General features: G+C 36.2%; 1 protein-coding gene across 1 annotated transcript; it reads right to left on the minus strand.

The window, feature by feature from the left end:
- Nucleotides 1-7453: 7453 nt before the first annotated feature.
- Nucleotides 7454-8603, minus strand: LOC144438260 (transcriptional repressor scratch 2-like). Its single transcript, XM_078127312.1, has 2 exons — nucleotides 8471-8603; nucleotides 7454-8187 (listed from the first exon to the last, which is right to left on the minus strand). The coding sequence occupies exons 1-2, from the start codon at nucleotides 8601-8603 to the stop codon at nucleotides 7454-7456; spliced, it is 867 nt and encodes a 288-aa protein (XP_077983438.1).
- Nucleotides 8604-27030: the final 18427 nt, after the last annotated feature.

A 27030-nucleotide genomic window follows, 5' to 3' on the forward strand; every position in this document is an offset into this window, starting at 1 on the left:
ATACTATCCTTATAATATCAAAAAATACTATCCCAATACTATCCCAGTATTCTATAATACTATCCCAATACTGTCCCTGTACCTCCCAATACTATCCCAATGCTATCCCAGTATTCTATAATAATATCCCAATACTGTCCCTGTACCTCCCAATACTATCCCAATACTGTCCCTGTACATCCCAATACTATCCCAATGCTATCCCAGTATTCTATAATCATATCCCAACACTGTCCCTGTACCTCCCAATACTATACCAATACCGTTCCCAGATTATCTCAATGCTATCCCAATACTTTTCATATACTAATCCAATACAATTTCAATACCTCCAATACTATCCCAATGCTAAACTAATACTACCCCAATACTATATCAATCCTATCCCAATACTGTTCCTCTACTATCCGAATACTATTCCCATACTAAACCAATACTATTCCAATACTATTCCCATACTAAACTAATACTATCCCAATACTATTCCCATACTAAACCAATACGATCCCAATACTATTCCCATACTAAACCAATACTATCCCAATACTATTCCCATACTAAACCCATACTATCCCAATACTACTCCCATACTAAACCAATACTACTCCCATACTAAACCAATACTATCCCAATACTAAACCAATACTATTCCAATACTATTCCCATACTAAACTAATACTATCCCAATACTATTCCCATACTAAACCAATACTATCCCAATACTATTCCCATACTAAACTAATACTATCCCAATACTATTCCTACACTAAACCAATACTACCCAATACTGCTCCCATACTAATACTATTCCTAGCCAAATACAGTTTCGATACTAACCCAATACCATCCTAATACTATTCCAATGATACTGATAGATATATACTCTTCTTGTATGTGTACCGATGGCCTGTTTAGGCAACAAATTATTACCATAATTTATAATATTCAAATAGTTTGGAAAACGAGACAAATTTGTATTACTGGTATTACTTAAGGTAATGATGTCCGATTTCAAATCTCCTTTCAGAGACTAGTACTACTGTATCGTCATCAAGGTTTACACCCGCCTATCCATTACCTAATGAACACGAATGGGAGAAGAAAGGAAAGCTGCAAATAAAGTCGCACAATACATGGTCAGTCATCTCCCCCAAAAGATAGTCGCAAATGTCTATACAGTGAAATGCATATTAGACTTAAGGAATTCTCGTCAGGGATTTTTAAAAAAACAACTTCTGAGACTTCACCACACAATAATTTACAAGGCCAGACAGCAATCAACTTATCGCACCGTTCACGGGAACTCAACAATGATGTTCATGATAGCAATGAGACCAAACAACAACACAACAGATATTATATAATATATAATATATAAATCGTATCTTACACTTGTTGAATAAAGAACTTCCAAGTCCATTGACTATATTACACACTTAAATTGCAAGTAAATATTTCATGTATAAAATATACATTTCCCTTGAGACGGTACTGGGAAATATCACTAGATATGAATAAATCATGATATGACAGAAAGGACATTTATTTATTGAATGATGTGAAATGGTGGCCAGCAAGAAGATATCTTCGATACTATGCGCAGAGTTTCGGACAAAAGAGAATGTCACAAAGAACGAGAAACAAAAGAGATACAGAGAGAAACAGTTATTTAACTGACTGACAGACAGACAGACAGACAGACAGACAGAGAGAGAGACAGACATACGCATGTACAGATGGAGAATGTGTGAAACACACACATACATACACATAAACACATATATATATATTACATATATAGGAGTGTGTATCGAGGCAGTTGGAGAGAGAGAGAGAGAGAGAGAGAGAGAGAGAGAGAGAGAGAGAGAGAGAGAGAGAGAGAGAGAGAGAGAGAGAGAGAGAGAGAGAGAGAGAGAGAGAGAGAGAGAGAGAGAGAGAGAGAGAGAGAGAGAGAGAGAGAGAGAGAGAGAGAGAGAGAGAGAGAGAGAGAGAGAGAGAGAGAGAGAGAGAGAGAGAGAGAGAGAGATTCAGCCTTATTCAGTGATGATCTAGTGCCAATTTAGTAAATGAACTGGCTTTCTGCTATGTAGGCGAATCGAAGAGTGCCGTGCAGACTTTTCTGACACAAAGGGCGACTTTGGTCAATCCACAAATCATATGATGGTCTCTGACACGCTTCTCCGAAGCTTACAATAACTCCCGTGAAATTAATTTGCTTTGCGCTGTTGAAGGGTTTGTACACCCACTGTGCAATTGAAAAATCAAGTTGCTTCATCCAAGAATACAGATCTAGTCGAGGGACCGTCTCCTTTTGTTGGCTGCGATAAAACGAGAAGTACGAACGCAACATAAGCAAGGACTCTCTGAACATTCCAAAGCAAATGGAAACCTTCATTGGAACACATAAACTGATATGACAAGTCAAAAACTTTCAAACGAGTAGAAAATAACTGAAACCACGTTACCGTTTATGCAAGGAGGATTTGTATAAATGGATCTTTTTCATTAATTGGAGTCCGTTTTATAATCTAACAATTTCAATCTAACATTCGCTCACAATTTAAAATGATTTTTATCTAAAAAATGCGTGTTTGTCTTTTGTAACTGTGGTTGTTTTTGCGCTGAAGAATTGATGAAAGCGATGAAAGCCGAGTGCCATGGAAACCAGCAAGATTATCACCAATAGGTAGTCATTGAAGATGAAATTAGATTGAGTACAAACGTTCTACCCTGTAGCCATGCACTAGATTCTGATTCGGTTGACAATACAGATTGTCGATATTACATTAACAAAATAAAGTCTTTGATAAGCAAAGCTAGAAAACTAATTCAGTTAGCCAAACCGCGTATCTTGTATGCCGTATCTGCACACTGTGAACATAGCAACGGTGGTTTGCTTTGGTATCCGACAACATTCATTCGGCTAGCGATACTTGTAGCACGTAATTTGCTGCTAGCGGTAACAGATTAAGATGCGGATTTAGCTTTCATAATCAACCTATTCGTTATCAATGGAATCCATCCTTATCTCTTTTCGTTCTTGTTTCTTGTTGCAATTTCGCTGAAAATCACTCGTCGACCCGATTTGTAATTCGAGGTAAAAGCTTGAATACTGAGCTCACTGTTATCGAGGTAAATGCTGAGAGTTGAGATCATAACTGGCAAGTTTCGATGGAATATCAAGAACAAATTTACAAGTGTCACAAATGATTCTGGGCTTATGAAAATAGAGGTCAGAAGTCAAGTTAGTTGCTACGATTTGAGTGATGTCAAGCTTCTTCGTTTACTTCATCTTATTTTGCCTTCTCAATGTTGCAATTAATTACAAGAAAATAGAATTTAGGGTTATGAGTCATGCAACAATCAAATAAAAGTGTTCTCCCGGGCAAACTGTAATGTCCATGAAAATCCTTTATTACAAACCGACCATTAGATCTTTGTTCCGGGCAGGGCTGTGGAATATCACACTAATTTGGTTCCAAATGTCAATAAAATTGTTCAAATACCGTGAGACGTTTATATGGCCTTAATTAATGTGGGTTATAAAAGTAAAAAAAAGAAGAAATAAGCATTTCGTTCAAGTCGACACACTGGAAGATATTTGCTACCTATAAATATTATGCATAATTGTGTGAAATTCTATTTAAGGAAAAAAATAATCGTTAGAATGGGAGTCCGAATTTAGCATGTATTATCATACCTCAGGATTTGATCCAATTATTCCAGAACGTCAATAGATGTACTGTAAAGCCACAAATGCTTTAAATTGTCTGCACAAAGTGAAGCCCACCGAATGAAAAGAGTCTAAAACGAGAGAAAATTGGCATGTAAGCCGAAACCGTCCAGATAGTGAGCAACACGACCATTTTACAAGCAAGCACTTTACATGATAGTAGTACAGCAGAGAGAGAGCACAGCTTTTAACGAAGCCAGATACATGTGGCGTAGATGATGGCTTTCCGTCGTTTCATCTAAGAGTAGATAAATATACACACTAAGTGGACAATGTTAGTAAGTCACACAGCAAACGATCAACAATAGCCAAATTGGTTAATTTGGTTAAATTTTCTTTTCAAACCAAATAATTAACGCGGGGAGAAAGTTTTTGAACAATAACAATTGAAAATCTCTCCCTATATTTCCTCCATTTTAAAAAAATTGTGCGTAAAGTGTATTTTCTATTATGATCACTTTCAATAATGCATTGCGTCGCCTGTCGCTATTATTAGAGACAAAGATATGTGTCCTTTTGGATTTTAAAAAATAAAATAATTTCTTCCTCTATATGTGTTATTTGGATCTGTGGCTTTCAAGAAAACTGCCTGATATGAGATAATTAATCGCATAGTGTATACTAGGCTTGAAGTAACGCAACAAGCATACAAGTGTGTAATTCAAGAAGTAGACATATGGCGCTTTCCCTCAAATCCTATCGCTTCAATTTGCCTTCTGACGCTGGCGGGAACATATCTGTTTAGTGGCGTGATGAAAGTCGCCAATCTGTTGTCTTCTTTTTTCCAACTTGTTACTTCTCTGGTCCGCCATGTTGATTTTCACGTACAACTTGGTCACTAGCCATCATTAATAACATACTCAGGCCAAAAAAGACACATTTATATCTCCCGAATTTACCTTGTAGGGAAACTAGTGAAAATTCGACGACCCGGGTTACACATTGTTAGTCATAAATTAAATCTATGACAAAAGGATCGGTACAGAAAATGCCATCGATTGGGTGGCGCAGAATCAATTGATGTATGTGGGGTGATGAATTCCCCCAGCCCCAGGCGTAAAACGTACAATTACACGATCGCCGCCGTGTAATAAAAGAGCCCGACTGAAAATTAACCTAGTATATTTAATACTAAAAAAATAAACAGTCATAATGATATATTAAAAATCTGAGTGAAAAAAAAACAAAACGAAGTCTGATGAGTTAAACCCGATCTAGTACTATGCTACTTACTTACATATACAACGAAATTGCTTTTCTCCATCAGTTGAAAAAAAAGAACGCGATTTATAAGACAGTTGAGTTGGGGCTTTTAATTCACCTATGGCAGACAGATAAGGGGAATAAAGAATTGTCCAAATTGATCAAAAAAGCAATAAATATTCGGGTCTCGCTGCGATCTCATTTGGATTTCAGAGAACGTTTTCATCCAAGTAGTCAATCGAGATAAGATAAGAGTTGACTCGGCACGACAGAGATATGTTAGAAGAACGATGGTTGGGTTTTTATTGCACTTTAGGGTGACATGGTAACAGTCTCTCTCATTCTCACATACACTGCTATACATACAATGTAAAAGTCACAGAATAGAACATCAAATCTTGACAATATACCATATACGTAGACACACAATTATGTTCACACACTCAAACTACACTATAGACTTCTCTATCACTTGTTTGAGTTAACACATAGCAAACGACCAAACAAACATCATCTGTTGCATGTGATAAAATTGCACGTCGAATCGAAAGATTTGAAATCCTACATCCTAAAATAGTACTTTTCACTTGACAGTATGCATCTCTGCTTCTCTTGAAATGGGAGATAGTTGTCTTGTATTGGGAGGGGCATCCGAGTTGCATCAACAAACGTCTATTGTCTTAAATCTTATCTACTAGTACTTACTTATAGAAAAATATATAGGTTTTGTTTTGCATAATAGAAAAGGGCGACCACCTGCTTCTAAGGGGACACGAAGTTTAAGTTAATATGAGTATTGCTCTTGGTATAAACGCCCCTCCCATGTGAAGATCAGCTTTCTCCCCTTATGACGATAATAGAATATTCTATTTTGATATCGTTAGGAAGTTGATACCCACGTTACTGACATCATTTCTGATAACGGTCTGAATGAGTCTACGGCAGTTTCTCAGACGAATATGCTGCTAGTTATTTCGTCACCACTACCAAACATACAAACAAACTGTATCACATATTTATCAGATAATCGGGACGATGCATAAACACATCTAGTCTAGTCCGTATGATTGTTTCTAAAATTAAAAAATACCCGCTTAAAGCTTCAACAGTTCCGACCTAAAACAAATCCGTCGAAAGATGCTTCCATTAATGTCAAACTTAAACATGGAAAACACAAAACGTTAACTCGCAACACTCTCTGCGGCTTAAATATTTTCTGAAGCTACAACTGTACAATAACAACGAACCAGTTGCTTCAGTTTTTTTCAATGTCAAAGGTCAAAGGTCGTTTTTTTATACAGCGCTACATCATAAAAATGACTTGCAATCTGTTGCATGGTGACGTATCCATCCTGGTTCATCAACAAATCTCAACAATCTCAATTAGAAAATTTCAAGAAATACATCCGACTTATCTTTTAAGAAAAAATCTTTTGATAAATATAATTTCCAGAACAGGGTTTTCTATAACGAGGTTAAATTATTGCAAATGTTAGTTAGTCGAGTCTATGACCGTTAAGTCAGTGTAGTTACTGTTATCGGAAGTATTCACCCATTAGTGAGTACAATGCCATCAATGGCTTCTATATTTGTTGCTTAATAACGGTAATGCTTGTTCACTTATCCAGCGTTGGTTGACATCTTGCTTGTCAGGCAGGGGTTCTCTCAACTCTACACCGAATCACAAATTACGTTAAATTGCGCCTATTTCTCCCTTTCCCCTTCCGTTGCTTGGAATTAATCGGTGCATCATTTCGCAGTTACGGTTTAAACACTTTACATTATTCGTTCATATATTTTCGACTCGTAGTAGTAATCGTAGGAATATTAGTTGTAGTAGGTAGTATTAATTTTTAGTATTATCAACTTATTTGATAGACGAAGTCTGTAGTTTTCAGCCCACAATAAATACTAGTAGTCCGGAATAGAGGTTATTGTTTGCAGTTCTTCTTTTTAACGATTTCATCTTTCCGGGAATCAAGTACCGATGTCCCTCGGTGAAAATTTATCGAGCGACATCCCTGTTCACTTGAGTACAAACTAGGTAGGATATCGGAGATCATTTAGTTGTGTGGACAGAAGTTGAAAGTGGTGTTATAGTGTATGAAGGGACGTCGCGGGGACAACACGGGATGATTTACATCTTGTTTGGATCACTTGATCTTTGCGTCGTTTCGCCCATTACAGGGCCCCGTTCTGTCACTTTCATCTCAATGCAATATAATAGTATTCCTTTTCAAACGTCTTCGTCTTTTATCGCAGACACAAAATTGCACGGTGGCTCACAATCCCATCGCCTCCGTACAATGAATCTACTTATTGGTTCGGTCTACTTCTTTGCTTACACCGCATGGTTTCGGTTTTCTTTTCTATCAGTCTGGGTGATATTAAATGAAAATAATCCACTACTCGGGGTAATGTTTCATTTGGAACAAAACAAGGTTCACTAGTCTGTCCACCTTTCTCCTAATGATCCCTCCATCCATGGAACAAGTCTTGTTCACAATCTTTGTATTTTTAGACAAGTGTGGTCAAATCTGGAGTGGAGAACGCCGTTGTGTCGGCGTCGACCAATGACGACGTCGAAGATGGGGACGATGGCGGAGTCATAGACTTGAAACACGCCGACTCGTAGTGTTTGTTGAGATATGACTTCAGAGCAAACGACTTGTTACATCTCTTGCACGCGAAGTTCTTGTACGCCGAGTGTGTTTGCATATGCGCGCGTAAGTTCGACCTATCGGCGAAAGCTTTCCCGCAATGGGCACACCCGAATGGTTTTTCGCCCGTATGCGACCGCATGTGTCCCTGCAGCAGCCACGGTCGGCTAAATGACTTGTTGCAAATACTGCATCTATGTTTGAGATCGTGGGTAAGCACGTGCATGGCTAGTGCCGGCATGCTGACGTACACCTTATGGCAAGTGTGGCATTTCTTGGCAAGTTTACTATCCAAGCTGCGGTGTGTTTGTTTGTGTCGGGATAAGTTCGACGACGTAGCATAGTGTTTCCCACATTCGTTACACTTGTAGCGCTGTCGGTTTTGGTCATCGGTGTTCAGAGCCCGTTTTCTAGATCTTCCGTCTGTGATGAGGAATGCATCATAAGCTACCACTGGCTCGTTTGTATGGAAATTATTCTTCTTGAATTCTTCAATTTTATCTTCCGACTCTCCCTTGATAGTGAGGTCTCTTACTTCGTCGTCGTTATTATTTTCAATATCACTACTCGGCAGTATGTCATGAATGTACCCTGTATGTAGTTAAGAGATTAAGAAAGAAAGAAAAGAAGGAAAATAAATATATCTCGATAGCAAAGTAAACAAAATAATTTCATCGCTACTTATACACTAAGTGTGTCCTTAAATAAACCTTAAAATACATAGTTAGACGTAAGAAGTGGTTGATTTGAAAATTGTAGTACGTTGGTTTCATTAAGATATGATAGAGTCGGGCCTCTTCGGTGTATCCATGAGATGTACTCCGTTAAACCATGCGTAACGATTCTCAGACAAGAGACATATACCGGTACTCACCGTTATTTAATCGAACACTGATTCCGTTCATCGTATGACTACCCATCACTGGTGGTCGGCTTCGCATCGTTGGGTCGGAATGGTTAGAAGAATCATCCGATTTCACTTTCTTAACAAGGAAGGAACGCGGCATGATGTTAGCGTGATGATGATGATGTGATGGTGTGTGTGTGTGCGCTGGTGGTAGTGATGATGATTGTGCTGCGGTGATGAGACTGAGTGTGCGACTACAGCAAGAGCGCCGTCAAACTGAACGTAGAAGGAGGCTGGATTTTTTATAGTCAAATACGGTGACTGTGATCAGGTGGTATGGCTAAATGGAAATACTTAAGCTTAATCCATCAACGGCCCCACGAGATCGCCCAGAAAATTAGCGAACAAAAACGCAGCGTTTGCACGCTCTAATACAAATTTCAAGTCGAATTAAAACCCCAGGTAACGGTAGCTGTCAACAACTGTTATTCACGGTTCGAGTTCAATAAAGTCCAAAAGATGGATACATACAAACAATTGGCAAACAGGAACTTAAATTACTAAAGAAGTGTTTGAGGAGAAGCACAAATGTCGATGATACGCCGTACCAGTCCACTATACAAGTTCTCTCTCAACGAGGACAGTTCGGCTTTCTCGAATCTTTGACCCTGTATTCCGTTGATTCACTGAGGACTGACATGTATAATCTAAAGCATTGCTTTCTTTATGGTTTATATAGGATCACTATTGACAACAAACAATTACATAGCTTCCACATCTATTGTTCTCATCCAACGACGCACACGCGCATTCGTTAATAAAATGACATTATTCAAATTAGGCGATGTCCATATCCAAACTCGATCTCCCGATCGATCGCGGGTGGAATCGCCTTACGCACATGTCCAATATGAGTACCGTTGCTCTGTGCGGCTATTGGCTACCTGATACGTAAACACGGAGATAAATAAAATTAAGCACTTTGTAACAATGTCTGTACTACGTGCCACTGATTCTACGCATATGTTGGTTCAACGTCTTTGTTACTTGTAACTTGAAAAGATCTCGACTGCGCAGTACGGGATTGTAGCCCGTATTCACTGCGACTGCATCTGAGTAGAGACAGGAAAGCACTCAGGTGTTATTCGTCTCTAAGCGGACTAGTTCCACATGTAATAGTCGTGAGGCTCTTCCGTGTCTTTCAAAGTAGCTTCCCGTTTTCTGTCTCGTTTTCTTTCATTAGTCAGATATCCACTAGTTGATGCAAACGCCGAACACCTGTTGGCTCTGTGACGAGGATTCATGTACAGTTCACAGTATAAATATTACAAGAGCACCTCTCAGCTACTTGCTAAGTGTACCTACATAGACTCAGTTACAAGTAATATTTACCATTGCTGGTGCTTTAGAATTCAATTACAAACGTGAAATAAATACTCATTAGTATTGTGATCTTTCCCCGTAGACTACGCATGTTCAGATATTGATGAAGAGTTTTCTGTAATTATTCATTTCCACGACAGATAACAAGCTCGGCTGGCGATAACAACTTGTCAATACTGTCTAATATTATATATGTATGCATCTGGTAGTGTTGATTCAAGGGGGTATAGGGTTTCTTTTCCCCAATAACAACTTGTACCTGTCTCTATGCAAGATGTACGTCATCAGTTTATCAAAAGCAGAATTATCAGAAATCGACTTTGTCGCGTGTTTAGCGTGTTGTTACACTATTCAATTGGAGCTGAGTAATGTATGAGTACCTTGGTCTATAGATTAGTCGGTATGTCTTCAATATACACTGATTTTTTACAATACTATCAAACAAGCTTTGTATGTCAATACACACTTACACAATGTGCGCTTTTCTGTTTCATATCTACATACATTTTCGCCAGTTACTTTCAACATTCTGATTGACTGAGTCTTGCCCTTATCAACACAACTGTGCATTTACAAGATGAGATGGACGACTCCCTAGTACATAACAAAAGGGGAGTCCTCATACCGCTATTATGTTCGGGATGTGCCTCTTTCGACTTCATTACGGGGCCATTCATATTCACTGTGCGGGAGGGCTCATATGGGCTGTGTTGATACAATGATCGTCATTTTGAACGGACCAATGCTGAGTGTATACATCACTGATAACAGCTAAGTATGTGGTAAAGTCTGTACGTGTGGCAACTGAAGTCACAGATTAAAGTCAGTTTTTTGGCAACAGATTTTTTAAAGAACAAAGAGTCTTTAATCTCATACTATTCCATCCCTTTGTCATAAAAAAGTAAGCCAAATCAATCGAACCCACAATGACTCAGTGACAATAAAAATCCTGAAAAAAAAATCTAGAGAGAAAAAAAATGTAGAGAGAAAAACAGAGACACAGAGACAGACAGATGGATATATACATACGAGTACACAAAAAACATTGAAGAGTTCGTAGCCGAGAAACCTTTCTATCCGGCTTGACAGACAATGTGGTTCACTGTCGAGCCAGTAAGTCGTCAGATATGTTTGTAACAGGATACTCTATCAGTCTAACTACAATTAGATAAAATGCACTTTGTTGTTGTTGGTTGAGCTAGGGCTTGAAGTTAGACGAATAGTTTGGTAAAACGCAAGTCGCCAAACTCAATTTGGTGAATAATGAATAAAAACATGTTATTCGACATTTCGGTATTACACAGAAGACTTTCCTCGAAAATCCGAAATACAATTACTGTAACAGTGGAGTGTAAAAAGTGTAGATGAGACAAACATAAAATCGATGTAGATGGGGTTTATACTAAAGTAAAATATGAAAAAATAAAGTTCACTGGTAAATCAGTGGGGCGGGAAAATGGTAAAAAGCTAGCAGGGGGAAGGAAATGAAAAAAGTAGAGGACCAAAAAAATGTATTAAGTATAAACATTAGAGTGTAAGTACGGAAAAGAGCGTGTAAGAACAAGGGGAAATAAACAGGCCGAAAAAAATGAACAAAACGCAGCCGTGGAGGGAAACCGGTAAAACAGACAAGAAGCAGATAACCAAGTCTCTGGGCTAAAGAACTCACTCAAAGAAGGGGTTCTGATGACATTTTTTTTCTTTCTTTGTACTTTTATTCTTCATTAGTTTAGTTCTTTTATCTCACGAACATGTGATAGTAGTGAATCGGAGGCTACTCCTTAGAACAATAGCCACGTGGATGAAGCACGTCAACAGATTATTACCAATTTGCTTTCTTTGTGGCTAACTTATCCACCAATGTAATGATTAGACGTAACAATGAGGAATCGATACAACCAAGGAAATATGACATCAAAGGGTTTACAAGTACAATGGGATTACGGAAACAAGAACACGTATCTGAGAACAGAAGTTGTCGGACAAACACAATACAATCAGTAAGACCGTTATTTATACATTATAAATACGAAGTCTATTATTGAAATAGTTTTCATTAATCTAAGGGAATGCATGCTTTATCTTCTTAGTTGAGGGAATTGCACTTTATTCATTCGTAATTTGAGAGATTTATTAGCATACGTTTTCCCCTGATGAAATATTCTAAAAATAAATATAAGACCTCGCTAGCTTCCTTTTACTGTGAAATGAACACGCTGCGTTTAAACAAATTGCTATATCAAGAACTTTCAATATTTGAATTGGTTTACGCTGAATTGTAACGATGTATATTCTGTTTTTTCTAAATTGGACATTTCGATCGTCTATCCATTGCATTATTTGTGCTTTTTTAAATCAATTAATTAATTTGATTGGTTTGAAATAACATAGATTAATAACAAACTTACATAACCTTTCTTGAGTTGAATTTTGTTGAGACTATCACGTATATATATATATATATATATATATATATATATATATATATATATATATATATACATGTATATATACACATGTATATATATATTACACATACACACATATATATAGTATATATATTACACTCACACATATACATACACTAAGCAGTTTCATTTAGACACTATATATAGTATATATATATATTACCCACCTCAAGTGTATCTTACTTGATATTGTGTTATTTATACCGCTCTACATACATATGTATTGAGCACTGTTTACTCTGTTACAGTATAGACATTGTACATATACTGAGTTTATATCTCTCAATCTCTCTCTCTTTCTCTCTCTCTCTCTCTCTCTCTCCAATCGCATAGATACACACTCATATATATGTATTAAATAATAATATATATATATATATATATATGTGTGTGTGTGTGTGTGTGTGTGTGTGTGTGTGTGTGTGTGTGTAATTGTATGAGCGAGTGAGTGAGTGAGGGATTGAGTGATTGATTGAGTGAGTGAGTGAGTGAGTGAGTGAGTGAATGAGTGAGTGAGTGAGTGATGTGTGCGTGCGTGTGTGTATGCGTGTGTGTGTGTGCGTGTGAATATGCGTGAATGACCATACGGGTATGTCACGAAACAACTTATAAAATAAATTATCGCCTTGGTGTTAATTTACTATATAGTTTCACAACCCACTTATCTAATTCCTACAGTCGAAGTTCTCTTAGCTGCATTTCTGCACGACTGTGCTAACACCCCACTGTACCGGCCGGCATGTGATCTACATTGCGTTATATTATTTTTAAAGTAAAACAGCGTGGTGTTTGTGTCGTGTACTTACTTCTTTGGGGTGGATATGATTCACATCAATTCAATGGCGAGCATCACGGCATACTTAGCCTGATTTTATCCGCCTTCTTAAAATGACCTGGGGTGGGTGTTCATGACTCTCGTCTCGTTAGGCTTGATGTGGGCAGACAATTTACAAAATAGATTGAGAGAGACAGACTGATTAATGGCCAAAATGCGCAAATCTAGAATTTGTTTGTAACCCTATATCTTATTATGCTATCAAATATCAACTCAACAGGTAAACCAAATACGTAGCATATAATGGTATACGTATGTAACGCAGTATTTCACAGTAATCACGCAGAGACAGAGACTGAGAAAGAGAGTTCAGAAAAGACACATCCTAGAGTCATATTTGTGACTGGAATTGAATAAAATAGAAGGTGATGAAAGGAATACCTCGATAGCACTTAGTAAGCTAGGAAATCATGTGTTCCCAAAACACACCTTTAAAGACTTTAGGGAGTTCATACTTATGTTGAAAAATGCATCAGCGGTGGTTTGTCTTTCTGATAGATCGTCTTTGTCATGCTATCTGGATAGCGTCACGTGACGCAATACACACGCTTTGTCATCAACAAACTACTCTGATATTCGGCTATATGAACTTGGACACATCCATTAGGCGTTTGAAGAATACAGATTCAAAGGCCAGCACGTCTGGAACGTGATCGAATCGACTAGTTAGGGAAAAAAATCATAATGGACAAGAACGTTTACATTGAGAGGAAAACCACGAGTATTCACATTAATAATGAGTTATGACGTGCAGGCTGTCTGCTAAATATAGGTTACATCTAACAACGTATCATCAGAAACACTGATGAGAAATAAGAAAAGACAGTTCTTATGTCTGAATTATAAGACTGCAATATAATAGTTCGGGCTTGGAAATTTTTTTTTTTTAAAAACTGCCAAAGAAAAGAAAAGACAAAAATCACATCAAATTACCATCGTTTAACATGGCCTTGGGTCATACATTTACTATACAATGCTACTGGTGTTTTTTTTTAGACACACGAGTTTTGAAGTTTCACCATTTGTGGCTGGGACTCTACTTCAGTGAAAATCAAAATCAGTCAGTCACTGTAATATGCGGAAATTACTATGTAATCCCAACTGCTGCAGTCGCAGTAGCATATTCATTAAATTATATAGTTTTTCAATCATAATTTTATATTTTTTGGAGAAAAAAGTTTCCATGAAATTAGGTGGCAAGTTTATGAGAGAGTGACTCACAGAATTCTGAATCAAGAAAACTGAGTCTATAATGTCTCAGTCCTTGGTGAAATCAGATTTAACAGTAATAAAACGTTTAAAAAAAAATCCAGCAAGTCATGTCGATTCTTTTTTACTTACTTTTTACTTGTAATTGAACATGGTAGTTTAGGTTTTAGACAACTTTGACGTGTCTTTAGAGACAAACTTTGAACTTGACAAGACAGACTTGCCTGATATTCTAGTAAGTGTGAATTGATTACGCGTTTGTTGACTATCTAGTATCACTTTGTAACTGTCAATGTATCGGCGTCATTTTCTGATCAAACACTTTGTTGATGCTAGGGGTTGATCATGATAAACGTATACGATATTAGTTTACGTTGTACTTTGAACTCAATTCAGGATATACACATCAAAAAGTGACTATTGATGAGGCTTTGTTTCTGTAAATTTGTTAGTCAAATATGATTACATCATTATTATTTCATGCTTGTTTTCTTAAGGAGCGAAAAGGGACCAAACTATATTAATCTTTCCGTCATGAAAATCTAGGAAGCACGAGATTTTCGCAATCACGTTTGAATACATGTATGCAACATACGGCATATATCAATAGCTCAAACTTTTATAGTCTTTTTAAAAAATCCAACATTTTCCTCATAACTTAATTGTCAATAAACCCAGTAAGTAACAGAGGAGATACACTATGGGTAAACGTGTTTCATTTCAGTGGGGGTGTTTTCTCATTGGTAGTCGAGTCACAAAGTCTGGAACAGATACTTTGGGGTCAGAATGCGCCACAATATGACCTTTAGTGAATCCCTGCAGATGAATGATCCAGCAAATATAATGTGTGACATCAATCATTCATGTCCTATATCGTATAAACATGCAACAAATCCCACTTGAGGTTTTTATGATGATTTTAAGAACACCAGTGGACGACGGAATATATTTGAAATCCCTTTATTGGCGTCGAAGTTACGCGATTACACTACAGGATACGAAGAAAGTAACTATATAGCTTTGGGGTTCGTTGTGATTGTGCCGCAACTCGACAGATATTTTTTTTATTTGCCATAAGTTTTCCAAAGACGCCATTTTTGCGCAAGTTTTACTTTTCAAAACTGGTACTTTGGTAGGAAAATACTAGGAATTTCTCTTCTGTCTCGAACAAGTGAGCTATAATTTATAAAAAATAATCTCAGCTAGAGTCAAAATCTATGTTGGGGTCTTCGAAAGATTAAAAGGTGGCGGCAAAGCGTATTTGATGTTCATCATGTTTGTGTCTCATCTTATCGTTTGACCAGGAGCAATTTCAGACCAGAGTTAGTTATTTGAGTTCAAAATGAATGAACTGGGGGCAACTAGGACTTATGACAGATTTAGAGTGTGCTATCGGTGCACACAAGACGATAGCTTACTATCTATTATAACATGGTAAATTAGCCGGAGGCAGGAATACAATGAAAGTTACAGAGATCAGTCGTACTAGCCATTGTTACTGACACACGTCCATAGATTAGCTCCGACAGGTTATCACAACTTTTATCAAAACCGTTGACACATCAGTGAAATTGGATGGCGAAGTCCACACAAAACATCAAATTATCAAGTCCCTGTGTTACACGAACACTCGGCTGTAAGTTTCCCTGGGGCGTACTGGTAGTCCAAGGAGAGAACTCTCTATATATGAGATGATCAAAAGTGATAACATGGACGGCTTCTCTCTTGTTCTTTTACACTGAATCTACCAATTGTCATCTTTCATTTTTAAAGATTTGGCGTTTCTTGACAAATGAATATAAACCCAAAGAGCACTAGAAATTCTTCACACTCTATTATTGAATAGATGTTATGTCTGAAACAAACGCGTTATTACCCTTTATTGTTATGCGTTATAGCTAAAATTGAAAGTCGAGACTGGCTAAGACCTCTAGTATAGTAAATATATTTGATGAAAATGCGTAACTTTTGTAAACCCAGTAATTAAATTGCGTGGCTGTTCTTGTTAGTTTTTAATTTACGCATTTTATTTGTCTGTATCGATGCAGACTTGGATAAGGGACTGTTATTAGAATATTCCGGCAAATAAATATTGATGAAAGTTGATGAATGCATAGGTAATAGGCAGTTCTTTTGTTGTTTCAGATTGTGATTTTTAGATTTTTTATTTTAAGCTTATCAATATTTCCAGAGTTTGCTGCCATCGTCCATTTGGTGTATAGAATCAGGTACAACAAACAGTCATAGACACGGGGACACGTGTGTGATTAGTGTGTTTGTTTGTTTGTTTATTTGTGTGTGGGGGTGGGTTGTGGGTTGTGTGTGTGTGAGTGTGCGCGCGCATGTGTGACTGTAGGCCTATATGTCGTTTATGTGCGTCCCGTCTCTTTCTCTACTTTGTGTCTGACTTCCTCATTTATGTATAAAGTGAATGCGTATGTATGTATGTATGTATGTATGTATGTATGTATGTATGTATGTATGTATGTATGTGTGTGTGTGTGTGTGTGTGTGTGTGCGTGCGTGCGTGCGTGCGTGCGTGCGTGCGTGCGTGCGTGCGTGCGTGCGTATGTATGTATGTATGTATGTATGTATGTATGTATGTATGTATGTATGTATGTATGTATGCGCTACCGTGTGTATGTGTCAATGAATTCGTGTCTGTTTTTCTGTGGATATATTCTGTGGATACTGTCACATTAAGAAGGAATAAAGGAAACATTATTGACGTGAAATGGAACGGTTACTTTATTATTGTATGAAAATTGTTTGACCACCGTCAGTTACCGCCTAGTCGTAATCATTTCACTTCTTTTTTCTTCATTTCAGTAATACCTGTATAAAAGTTATCTGATGTATAGAATTAATGCACATCAGTTTTTCATTTTACAGTGGTTTATTGAGTTGCACCATCATAGCTTACAGCTATAGAAAAGTAGTAAATACGTAAAAGAATGTTTTCATATTAAGCTAACGAGATGGCGTAAAAGGACACATAAAAATCGTTATCCAAATTTAACCATCTAACGGTTTGCTTTTTACCTTAATATAGTCAGTATGAATTTAATGTAAACGTGTGTTCTATTAAAATGCGTGAATAATGAATAGAAAACGAAAACATACAGGGGAGCGCGACCCGTTTATTGCAGTTTGCCGTTTAATTTATTAATAGTGTCTTATGCGGGCGATCATTTTAATTCGAAATATGGATAATTGAGACGAATCCTTAATTAAAAACCATTAAATGGTCTCCGCAAAAACAATTCAATATTTTGCTACGAAATGTGTATTTTGATGAGTAATATTTCAAATCCAGTTTTCGTGGATTTTATGTTCAATTTAATGTACGGAGTAAGAGAGATAGAGAAACATATCCCGAGTTTTGTGTTATTACATTATAACCGAGTAATTTACACGGGTCACTAAATAATATGTTCACAGTGCCACTTGAATTAAAATGTACTATGCAGCCATATATCTTTAACAAGTACACGTATACTACGCGATGGTTTTCTCAACGGAGTTATGTCGTGCAACTAGAGTTAACTTTAGTCACGTTTGTCATCTAGATCCCATCTGACTTGATGCAAGTAGAAGTTTGGGATCGTATTGTGATGGGAAGTTTTATTTACATGGAACAAATGAACACACGTTTCTTAAGGAATACTCCATCACAGTTTCTTTAAAACGATATACCGTTTAGGCCTAATAAAAAAATGAATGGTTCCGATTACGCTCAATCTTAGAAGAGGTGGGGTAGGTAGATTTTTTCTTCTATTATATGTATATATATATATATATATATATATATATATATATATATTTTCATGTGTGAGTGTCTAGTGCAGGTTTTCCATTGTTTTCCAAATGGTCTATGTGTTATTTATTTCTTAGTATCAGATGTAGTACAGCCATTGCAGATTGGAAGAACAGTTTTATATTGTCTTTTTTTAAAGTCGATATCAGTTTCCGCATCGATTCCGCTATTTCTCATGAGACTTCACAATTTTTGCGAAAAGTTTAGGGTCGGCAGTGAAAAACTAGGTGGGGTCGGGTAATCGGAACCAAACAATTATTTTTTAGGCCTTACTTTTCTTTCGGTCAGGCGTTTGTCCCGGTTTTATCAAACTCTTTCAGTTGAGGTATTTTTTTAATTATTCAAGACGATGCATGCATGTGTAATAAAGAAATATGTTCGTGATGAACGTAAATGTGTGGGTTTTTTTAATGAAGAAATATGAGAAATGCGCGTATGATTATAGTCGAGAAAGGAATATAGGTACTAAAATGTACTAACATAATGTATTCCCCGGTCAATATCTCGCGGCTTATTTCGGAGTCTCAATAACAACGAGTTAATCCAATAGAACAATTGACCGTGAACGACTAGTCCCAGGTTGGTCGATAGAAATGTTACTGTTTTCAATATTACAAACAGAAACATTCTGTTCTAGGTCATATTGAACAGCTGTTGAAGACTAAGTAATTCTATTAATTATGATAATATCGGCAAATTAAGACGAATCAGACCGATATCCTATTACCATTTTATAAATCCCAAGTCGGTCAATTGATAATGAGTATTATTAAGAAATGTAAAAGTTAAATTGGATTTGTTAAGTACGTAGAAAGGTTATCGAACAGGACGTGTAAGAATAACGACAAACTAAGACATGTGGGTATGACGTGTAGGTGTAACAATATCAGTGTGTCTCAACAGGACATCGGTATGACATTAGGACAAATAGAAAATGTTGTATTTGTATTTTTTTTTACATTCAAAATAAGAAAATATTCTTGCCGAAGTATCTGTCATTAAACCTTCCAGAGAAACCAGGTCTTTTTAGACTATAAGTTAAAAGTATAGTCTGTATATTGTGTTCGTCTACTTCGCACATAGTTGTCTGAAACCGTTTATTCAAAAAATGAACAAAATTAATAAAATGCCAACCTACTTACCTACCCCTGTTTAGTAAATTCATCTTATCTGAATCGGAAATAATTTTTTGAATTTATTTTTGCCTAACACAGAATTGATGAGTACATTCACCTCAAGATAAATAATTAGATTCGGAAATGACCACTCTATGTGCGCTGCTTCAAAAGGTTAACACTTTTTTTCGACTTCCGGTTTGACGGCAACTTCCACATATCTACGTTTTAGACTCTGTGTCCATGATTCCTAGCTTCTACATGCCATGTTTGTTTTCTCTTCGATTCCATGTAACTTACCCCCCTCCATTGTGCCCCTCTTCATAACTGAATTGATAGGTTTACCACGTACCGTGGTTACAAACGAAAAGAAACGACAACCATTGAAAGAATAATTTACAATGAAGAAAAACATTTTGCTAAATGGTCTTAAAAATTATTTTTTTTAAAAGAAGAGAGAAACCAGCAATTTGTTCAGCGCTAATGTATAACGCTATTCTTTTGTATCTTGCCGACCATCTCCTTCACGACGCCAACCTTATCAAGTCAAAAACCTCTGTATTCTTGAACCAACGCCGTGAAATTAGTTTTTTTTGCTAATTCTCTCTGCATTGCGCAGTGCAATAATACGTCAGCTGAAGATTGCAATGATGTCATGGTACGTCAAGAACTGATCACGATTTGTAACAATTAAATTCTAAGTTTAACCATTTACCCTACAAATTAGACATGATTGTGACGTGTGTTACAATCTTCTTGATATCATTTCTGGTTTCATACTTTAGTTGTTTTTATAGTAATACATGAAAACATTGGTTCTTTATCATTAATCTGATAACTGTTATCTGTTCTACCTGATGCTTGGAAGTTACTTGTAATGGCAAAGTTGGTTAAAGTAGGAGATAACAAGGCTATTTGTATGGAATCGACACAGGTGATACAGCGCATTGCAGGTTACTGCTCACCGGTTCTGTGTGAATGATACAACTGCGCAGAAAAAAAGAAAAAGAACTGCACATGCCACACTTTAAAATAGCAATTTTGAATGAATATAGTTTCTTACTACATGTCTGCGACTAGTTGCAGTACGTTTTACAAATGTAAGTGGTGTATTTCCATTCAGACTAAATGTAGCAAGATTTGCGATCTGGCCATTTAAAATGTAGAATGTATAATATCTTATATTACTTTGTGTATGACAGCATAGAACAGAACCAATGAACAGTAGCTTGCAATACACAACACGTCTTTTAAATAAATTTAGATCCCAAAATATTCCTATTCACGTACTTCATTATTGATAGAATACATTTTGTGTTTGCGTCCTCATTATCTAAACAATATTTACTTCCTTACATTCCAAGTATTGATCCTAAACTAAGAAATGTTTAAAACAAACTAAGAAGATATTAGCTACAAAAATAAATCGTTAGTCACTCGGGGGTGTAATAAAATCATCTTTATGGTCTTTTCTTGTCATTATTTATTCGGGATCGCTCATTTACTGCGTTGTGTTTGGTATTCATTTAATTATTGGCTTTATTGTGCTATGCATACTAATTTAGTTTTGGATGCCTCTAATTGTACCCTCAGTAATTTGATTCTGCACGCTATTCAGATTGTTAAATATTAGTATATTAATGGCTTTTTATTTTCTGGTGTTAATTTTCAAATATCTATCCAATATTTCAAGACTAAAATCACAAAAAAACCCACCAAATTTCAAACCACAAATAAGACACGTGTTGAGAAAAATAAGGAGTTTTTGTAAATTTTTATTGTATTTGGACTTGTGCATTTGTAGGTTTATATATTTTTATATTGTTGTTATTGTTATTGTTGTTGTCGTCGTCGTCGTCGTCGTCGTCGTCTTTTCGATTTTTTACTGGAACCGTTTCTTGATTTTCATATGTTTATGATTCATGACTTTTAGTTTATAAAACAATTTTATCGTGATTCAAGTAGGAAGCCATGATAGAATTGTTTTTAAAAAAATACAAAATACAAAATAAATACAAATCCTCATCCATATGGCCATTTTACACATGTAAACAACCACCACCACCACCACCACCACCACCATCAAACTACAACACAAATTAAAGAAAATAAACCAAAATATCAAGGCAAAAAAATCAAACTTAACAAAGCATTCATGTAGATGTAGAAACCTAAAACACTTAAAAGTCAAACGCCAAAATGGAAGCTCTTAAAATAGAATTAACTGTAGCCGATATAATGACGCTACATTTGACGGTAATTCTGAAATTCCTCCATTGAAACCCCATTTACTGAAGTGCAATTGTAATGGACACTGCAAATACACACTGGAGAGAAACTCTACACCAAGTTAAGGAGTCCTGTAGAAGAAACCCAGAGGCGATCTAGATATCGAATTAGAAAATATGCAGCTCGTTAGGTGACGTTTCTTTTCATAAAAAACACAGAACCTCATCGTCGACCATGAACTATTAAAGTACATGGTATATTACTCCAAGATATCATTACCCCTACTTTGCCCCTTGTGAAAAATTGATTACGTCGTGATTTTAAAATTTATGAAATTCCTTTGCAAACCCAGGAAGTTATTGATAGCGAGAAATATATATCACAATCCTGTGTCTAAGCACTCATACAGGCTGCAATTTATTATCTCTAATTTACTTTGATTACAAAATTCACAAAAGGTTTCTTTTATATTTACGATATTGACGGTGACTTTATTACCGGGTCATGTAAATTTATGACCCCTCTTTTCAATAGCTGGTAAACAGTATTTGTCCAGGAAGCGATTGAGTTTCCTGTCGCCTGTTGATTTTAAAACAAGTCTGTATTTAATGATGAATTCCCAAGATGGCGGTACATAATACTTCAAGTACCAGGTTACTATGACGACGTCAATTTTCTTTGCTGAGATGTCTTTTACATTATCTGATGACGTGTCACCGTCAAGCAAAGCAAGACTCTAAAACATATTACAATTTAACGGCGTTCCCTTAGAGTATTATCAATTCCCAACTCTTTTGATTGACCCATATATCCATAAGCCTGAGTTTGTGTTCCAAATACAATCTCAGTAACTTCAGAGGACTGAATAATGGAGATATATCAGACATGTTCTGTTCACTTCAATAGGCCAAGTGTTGTTGTCTTTGACACGTACACGGTCTTTTTTTTTCCAATACTTAACCAAACTGACTCACACAAATAAATATAGACCAAATCATTATGCATTTGATGGTGGCAATTTTGGACATACATTTTAATCGAGGCATCCCTAATGGTTTTATCCTCATTGTATACAGTGCAACACATGTTACCATCTGTAGCTATCATCTTGCGTCTCGCATACCTAGTAGTTCGCCTCTCAATCCCTACAGATTACCCTTGAAAGCATTATCTTTGGCAGTTCGGCGATTGAATGACAAACGGATTTTCTGCAGCTTTAAATCTAAAATTACATATTCCTTTCGCTTGGAGGGAAAACGTCAACTTGTTAGAATTGGAAGATGATGTCGACTGTCACGACCTAGAAGCAAGTCATATATAGGGAGACATGTGCCAGTCAAGTCTCAAATTTCAAGAACACTTAATACCGTGTCAAATTCAAGGAAGTCTGTGTCAAAGGTCAATATATAAACCGGATTACATCGGCTAACTAAATAACAAGTCTGGAAATCCATCGCAATAGGTTGTCAAGTTTCAATGTCTATAAACAGTGTGACAAGCAACAAGTTTGAAGACAAAATCATTTAAAAATTTAAATACTGAAGTTCGAATGTTTTCTTGGGTTTATATTATTGAAAACTAGTTTAATATTTCCATCTTTTGACGCGAATTCTGAAGAGCGTTTATATGTTAAAGTGGCCATATGGATGAGGATTGGGTATTCATTTGGATTTTTAATTTATAAAACAATTTTATCATGGCTTCCTACTTGAAAAATCAATGTGAAACAACACCTGCCAAATCCTTGCTTGTAACTCAATACATTGCAAAAGACTGCTAAATGTGTAAAATGTTTGTTATTGTTTTATAGCATTTTGCAATGTATTGAGTTATAAACACAGACTTGGTCTATCTTATTGTACATTGATTTTTCAAGATGGATGTCACGATAAAATTGTTTCATCAATTAAAAATCACAAATAAATATCCAATCCTCATCCATATTGCCACTTTACGCCAATTATAAGCAATTTTGGAGTCTCCACTCTTACACAAAAATACAGCAAAACATTTTTTTTGTTGCATATCACTGTTATTTTTTTGTAATACAATGTATTTTCATAATGTCCTACGACTACTACTATCTTGATATTCAATTCAGTGAGTTTGTTGTCAATACTGTGTATTTTCACGTTCATATATGTCCTGATGTCGCTGACTTAGCATTTTATATTCAAAATTTGAAAGAGTACATTATGAATACTTTGAACGGAGTGGCTAAATAAATGGACCAAAATAAGTAAAAATATGTTTAAATGTACATATAAATAATTACATGTCATTGAAGAACAGACGTGTCTTAGTTGAATGTAAATAGAGAAATTTGGGTTGATTAATTAGTTTGTCCTTTACCCATCTAATCTATTAATTAACTAACTAGTACATTCATTCATCCGTGCAGTTATCTACTCATTTATTCACCTATTCGGCCATTTATTAGTAAAATTTCACAATCATTCCTTCATTCAGTGATGCCATAGTGACGTCACTTATTTATTCACATATTCGGCCATTTAAAATTTCGCACTCACTCACTCACTCACACACTCACTCATTCCTTCATTCAGTCATATCATGACGCCATTAATTCATTAACATATTCGTTATTGAATATTCATATTTATCACTCATTACTTCATGACGTCATCTATTCATTAACATTCGTTCATTGAATATTCAAATTTCTCACTCTCATTCCTTCATTCAGTCATACCATGACGTTATTAATTCATTATTATTTCATATTCAAATTTCTCACTCATTTCTCCATGTCATCACAACGGCATCAAAATAAATATATTTGATTATATTCTCATAATATGAATTGTGTAGAATATTCTGATGCGGGTCAAAGGCGCCTCGTTATCGTAATCAATCAATCAATCAATCAATCAATCAATCAATCAATCAATCAATCAATCAATCAATCAATCAATCAATCAATCAATCAATCAATCAATCAATCAATCAATCAATCAATCAATCAATCAATCAATCAATCAATCAATCAATCAATCAATCGATCGATCGATCGATAGATCGATCAATCAATCAATCAAATAATCAATCAATCAATCAACCAATCAATCAATCAATCAATCAATCAATCAATCAATCAATCAATCAATCAATCAATCAATCAATCAATCAATCAATCAATCTATCTATCAATCTATCACCCAACCAACCAACCAACCAACCCGTCCGTCCGTCCATTCGCCCGCACGCCCGTTCGTTAGTCAGTCAGTCAGTCAGTCAGTCAGTCAGTCAGTCAGTCAGACAGACAGTCCGCCCGTCCGTCCGTCCGTCAGTAAGTAAGTAAGTAAGTAAGTAAGTAAGTAAGTAAGTAAGTAAGTAAGTAAGTAAGTAAGTAAGTAAGTAAGTAATAAGGTAAGTCAATCAGTCAGTCGGCCAAACAGACATTCCGTCAGTTAGTCAGCCAGACAGTCCGTCTGTCCGTCCGTCTGTCCGCCCGTCAGTCAGTCAATCCCTCAGTCAGACAGACAGACAGACAGACAGACAGACAGACAGACAGACAGACAGACAGACAGACAGACAGACAGACAGACAGACAGATAGATAGACAGACAGACAGACAGACAGTCAATTGCATTCGTTCATTGACACTTTATCTTCTCGCACCATTTACGTAATTGTTTTTTATTTTGTCTGTATTTGAACTTATTGCATCACCAGAAATCAATCTACATGCATTGTACAGATTGGTTAGTGGGCAGAATGACTACAAAGTTCCACCTGGTCCAGGAATGAAAGACAATACAGAGCTGAGATTAGAAGAAGCTCAAAGAAAGACAACGTAGGGCTTTATCGGATTGAGATTTGAGTATTTACTCCCCTTACTCATAAGACTTCTGTACAACTATTGCATTGGTTTAATTCAACAAAGCAGTGCACTTTTATCAAGTATAACCTCAAATGAACAACGTACACGTGTTGCATATGTACCGCAATCCCGCTCATACCACCATGTTGCCTTGGTTACCACCAGTGATGAGCAATTTCTATGACTAGTGACTACGGCATATTTGGGAGTTAATGGGTTTTACATATACATTGAGTCATAGAGATGTGATTCGAAAACGCAGCAGTGAATTCCCGCAAGCTGGGGGGAAATCTGTTCTCGTGGGTGTTTCTATATGAAGTATAAAGACATTACAGAAAAAAACTGTTGAATGAAAGGAGTTACGAATTCATTTTCATGAGTTTTGGATTTTGGAGGTGATCTTGTTTTAAAATGTCCTCATTTGCTCAGGGTTATCATATCGAATTGGCTTATTGTTGATGAGTGATAGTAACTTTTTGATTTCACGCATTCCTAGAGAAATTCATCAATTCTTAGTCTGTCACGAACACTAAGCCACGCCTGAAGCATGATGAGAATAAAAAACCCACACATTCTATGTACTTGCAGAACGTACACATATAAACATTACAGGACTGCACATCGTAGCAAATTAAGGAGTTCTTAGAAAGATCACTTGGCAGTGAAGTAGCTTGTCAATAGATTGCCGATGTTACGATCAATTGCTACAATTACCAGCAATCCCCTCTAGGTCGTATTGACAACTTTTGTGACAAATCCTTGTAGATGTAGTAATTATACGAAAGGTGAAACCAAATCAGCTACTTAGTCTTTCTACTGTCTATTGCCTTCAAGTACTAGTCTGCCCACTAGCTACCTAATAGTCACCCCACAAGTCCTTTGTTTAAAAAAAATTATTTAAAAAATCACATATTTTATTCCCCGTGTTTATTTATTTGTTTATCCCTTTTAACGACTTGTTTCATCCCTAGTCACCACAAAATATGACTAATTCACACAGAGAAGGGGAAATCGTTTCTTTTTTTAATTCTGCGGCAAGACATCTGGAATGCAATTGACTTTTTGGCACACTTCAGTAATTGCATTTCTTTAATTTAGCTGAGAATGTTAGGACAAACTGCAGTGACGTCATTGAGTAATAAAACCATATAATACTTGATATTTAAATCAAATAGAGAAGAATTGTACGTAAGTAAATAAACACTGTGAGTTATCGTAATTAGGAACACCAAAAGAACTTTATGACACTAAAATATCTATTTCGGTGCATATATAAGACTGATTTCCATGACAACCGGCATTGATTAATTTCAAAGAAAGATGATTCTCACAGTGACTCGTTCTCAAAATCAAACCAAGACATTACTTATACTTATTCAAAATGGCCGCGCCGACACCAATGACGTTAGAAAAATTCATTTTTTGTTGTTGTTTCTAAGGAGACGAATATATATGGATTCTCAACTTTCGTCTGCTCGTATTTAATGCTGGCGGGCTACCACACAAATACAAGTATATAATGTAATTTAATTTCTTAAAACGTAGCCCCTTGGTACGTAGTAATATTGTACCTTTAATAACACAAAAATACAAGCTTCTGCCATTATTGCAATCATCTGAGTAAGTCTTCCGATGAAGGGATTTATCATTATAAGTGTGACTAGGGAAATTGGCAAAAAATAAACAT

This window comes from Glandiceps talaboti, chromosome 7 (genome assembly GCF_964340395.1).
Source record: "Glandiceps talaboti chromosome 7, keGlaTala1.1, whole genome shotgun sequence".
NCBI classification, from domain to species: domain Eukaryota; kingdom Metazoa; phylum Hemichordata; class Enteropneusta; family Spengelidae; genus Glandiceps; species Glandiceps talaboti.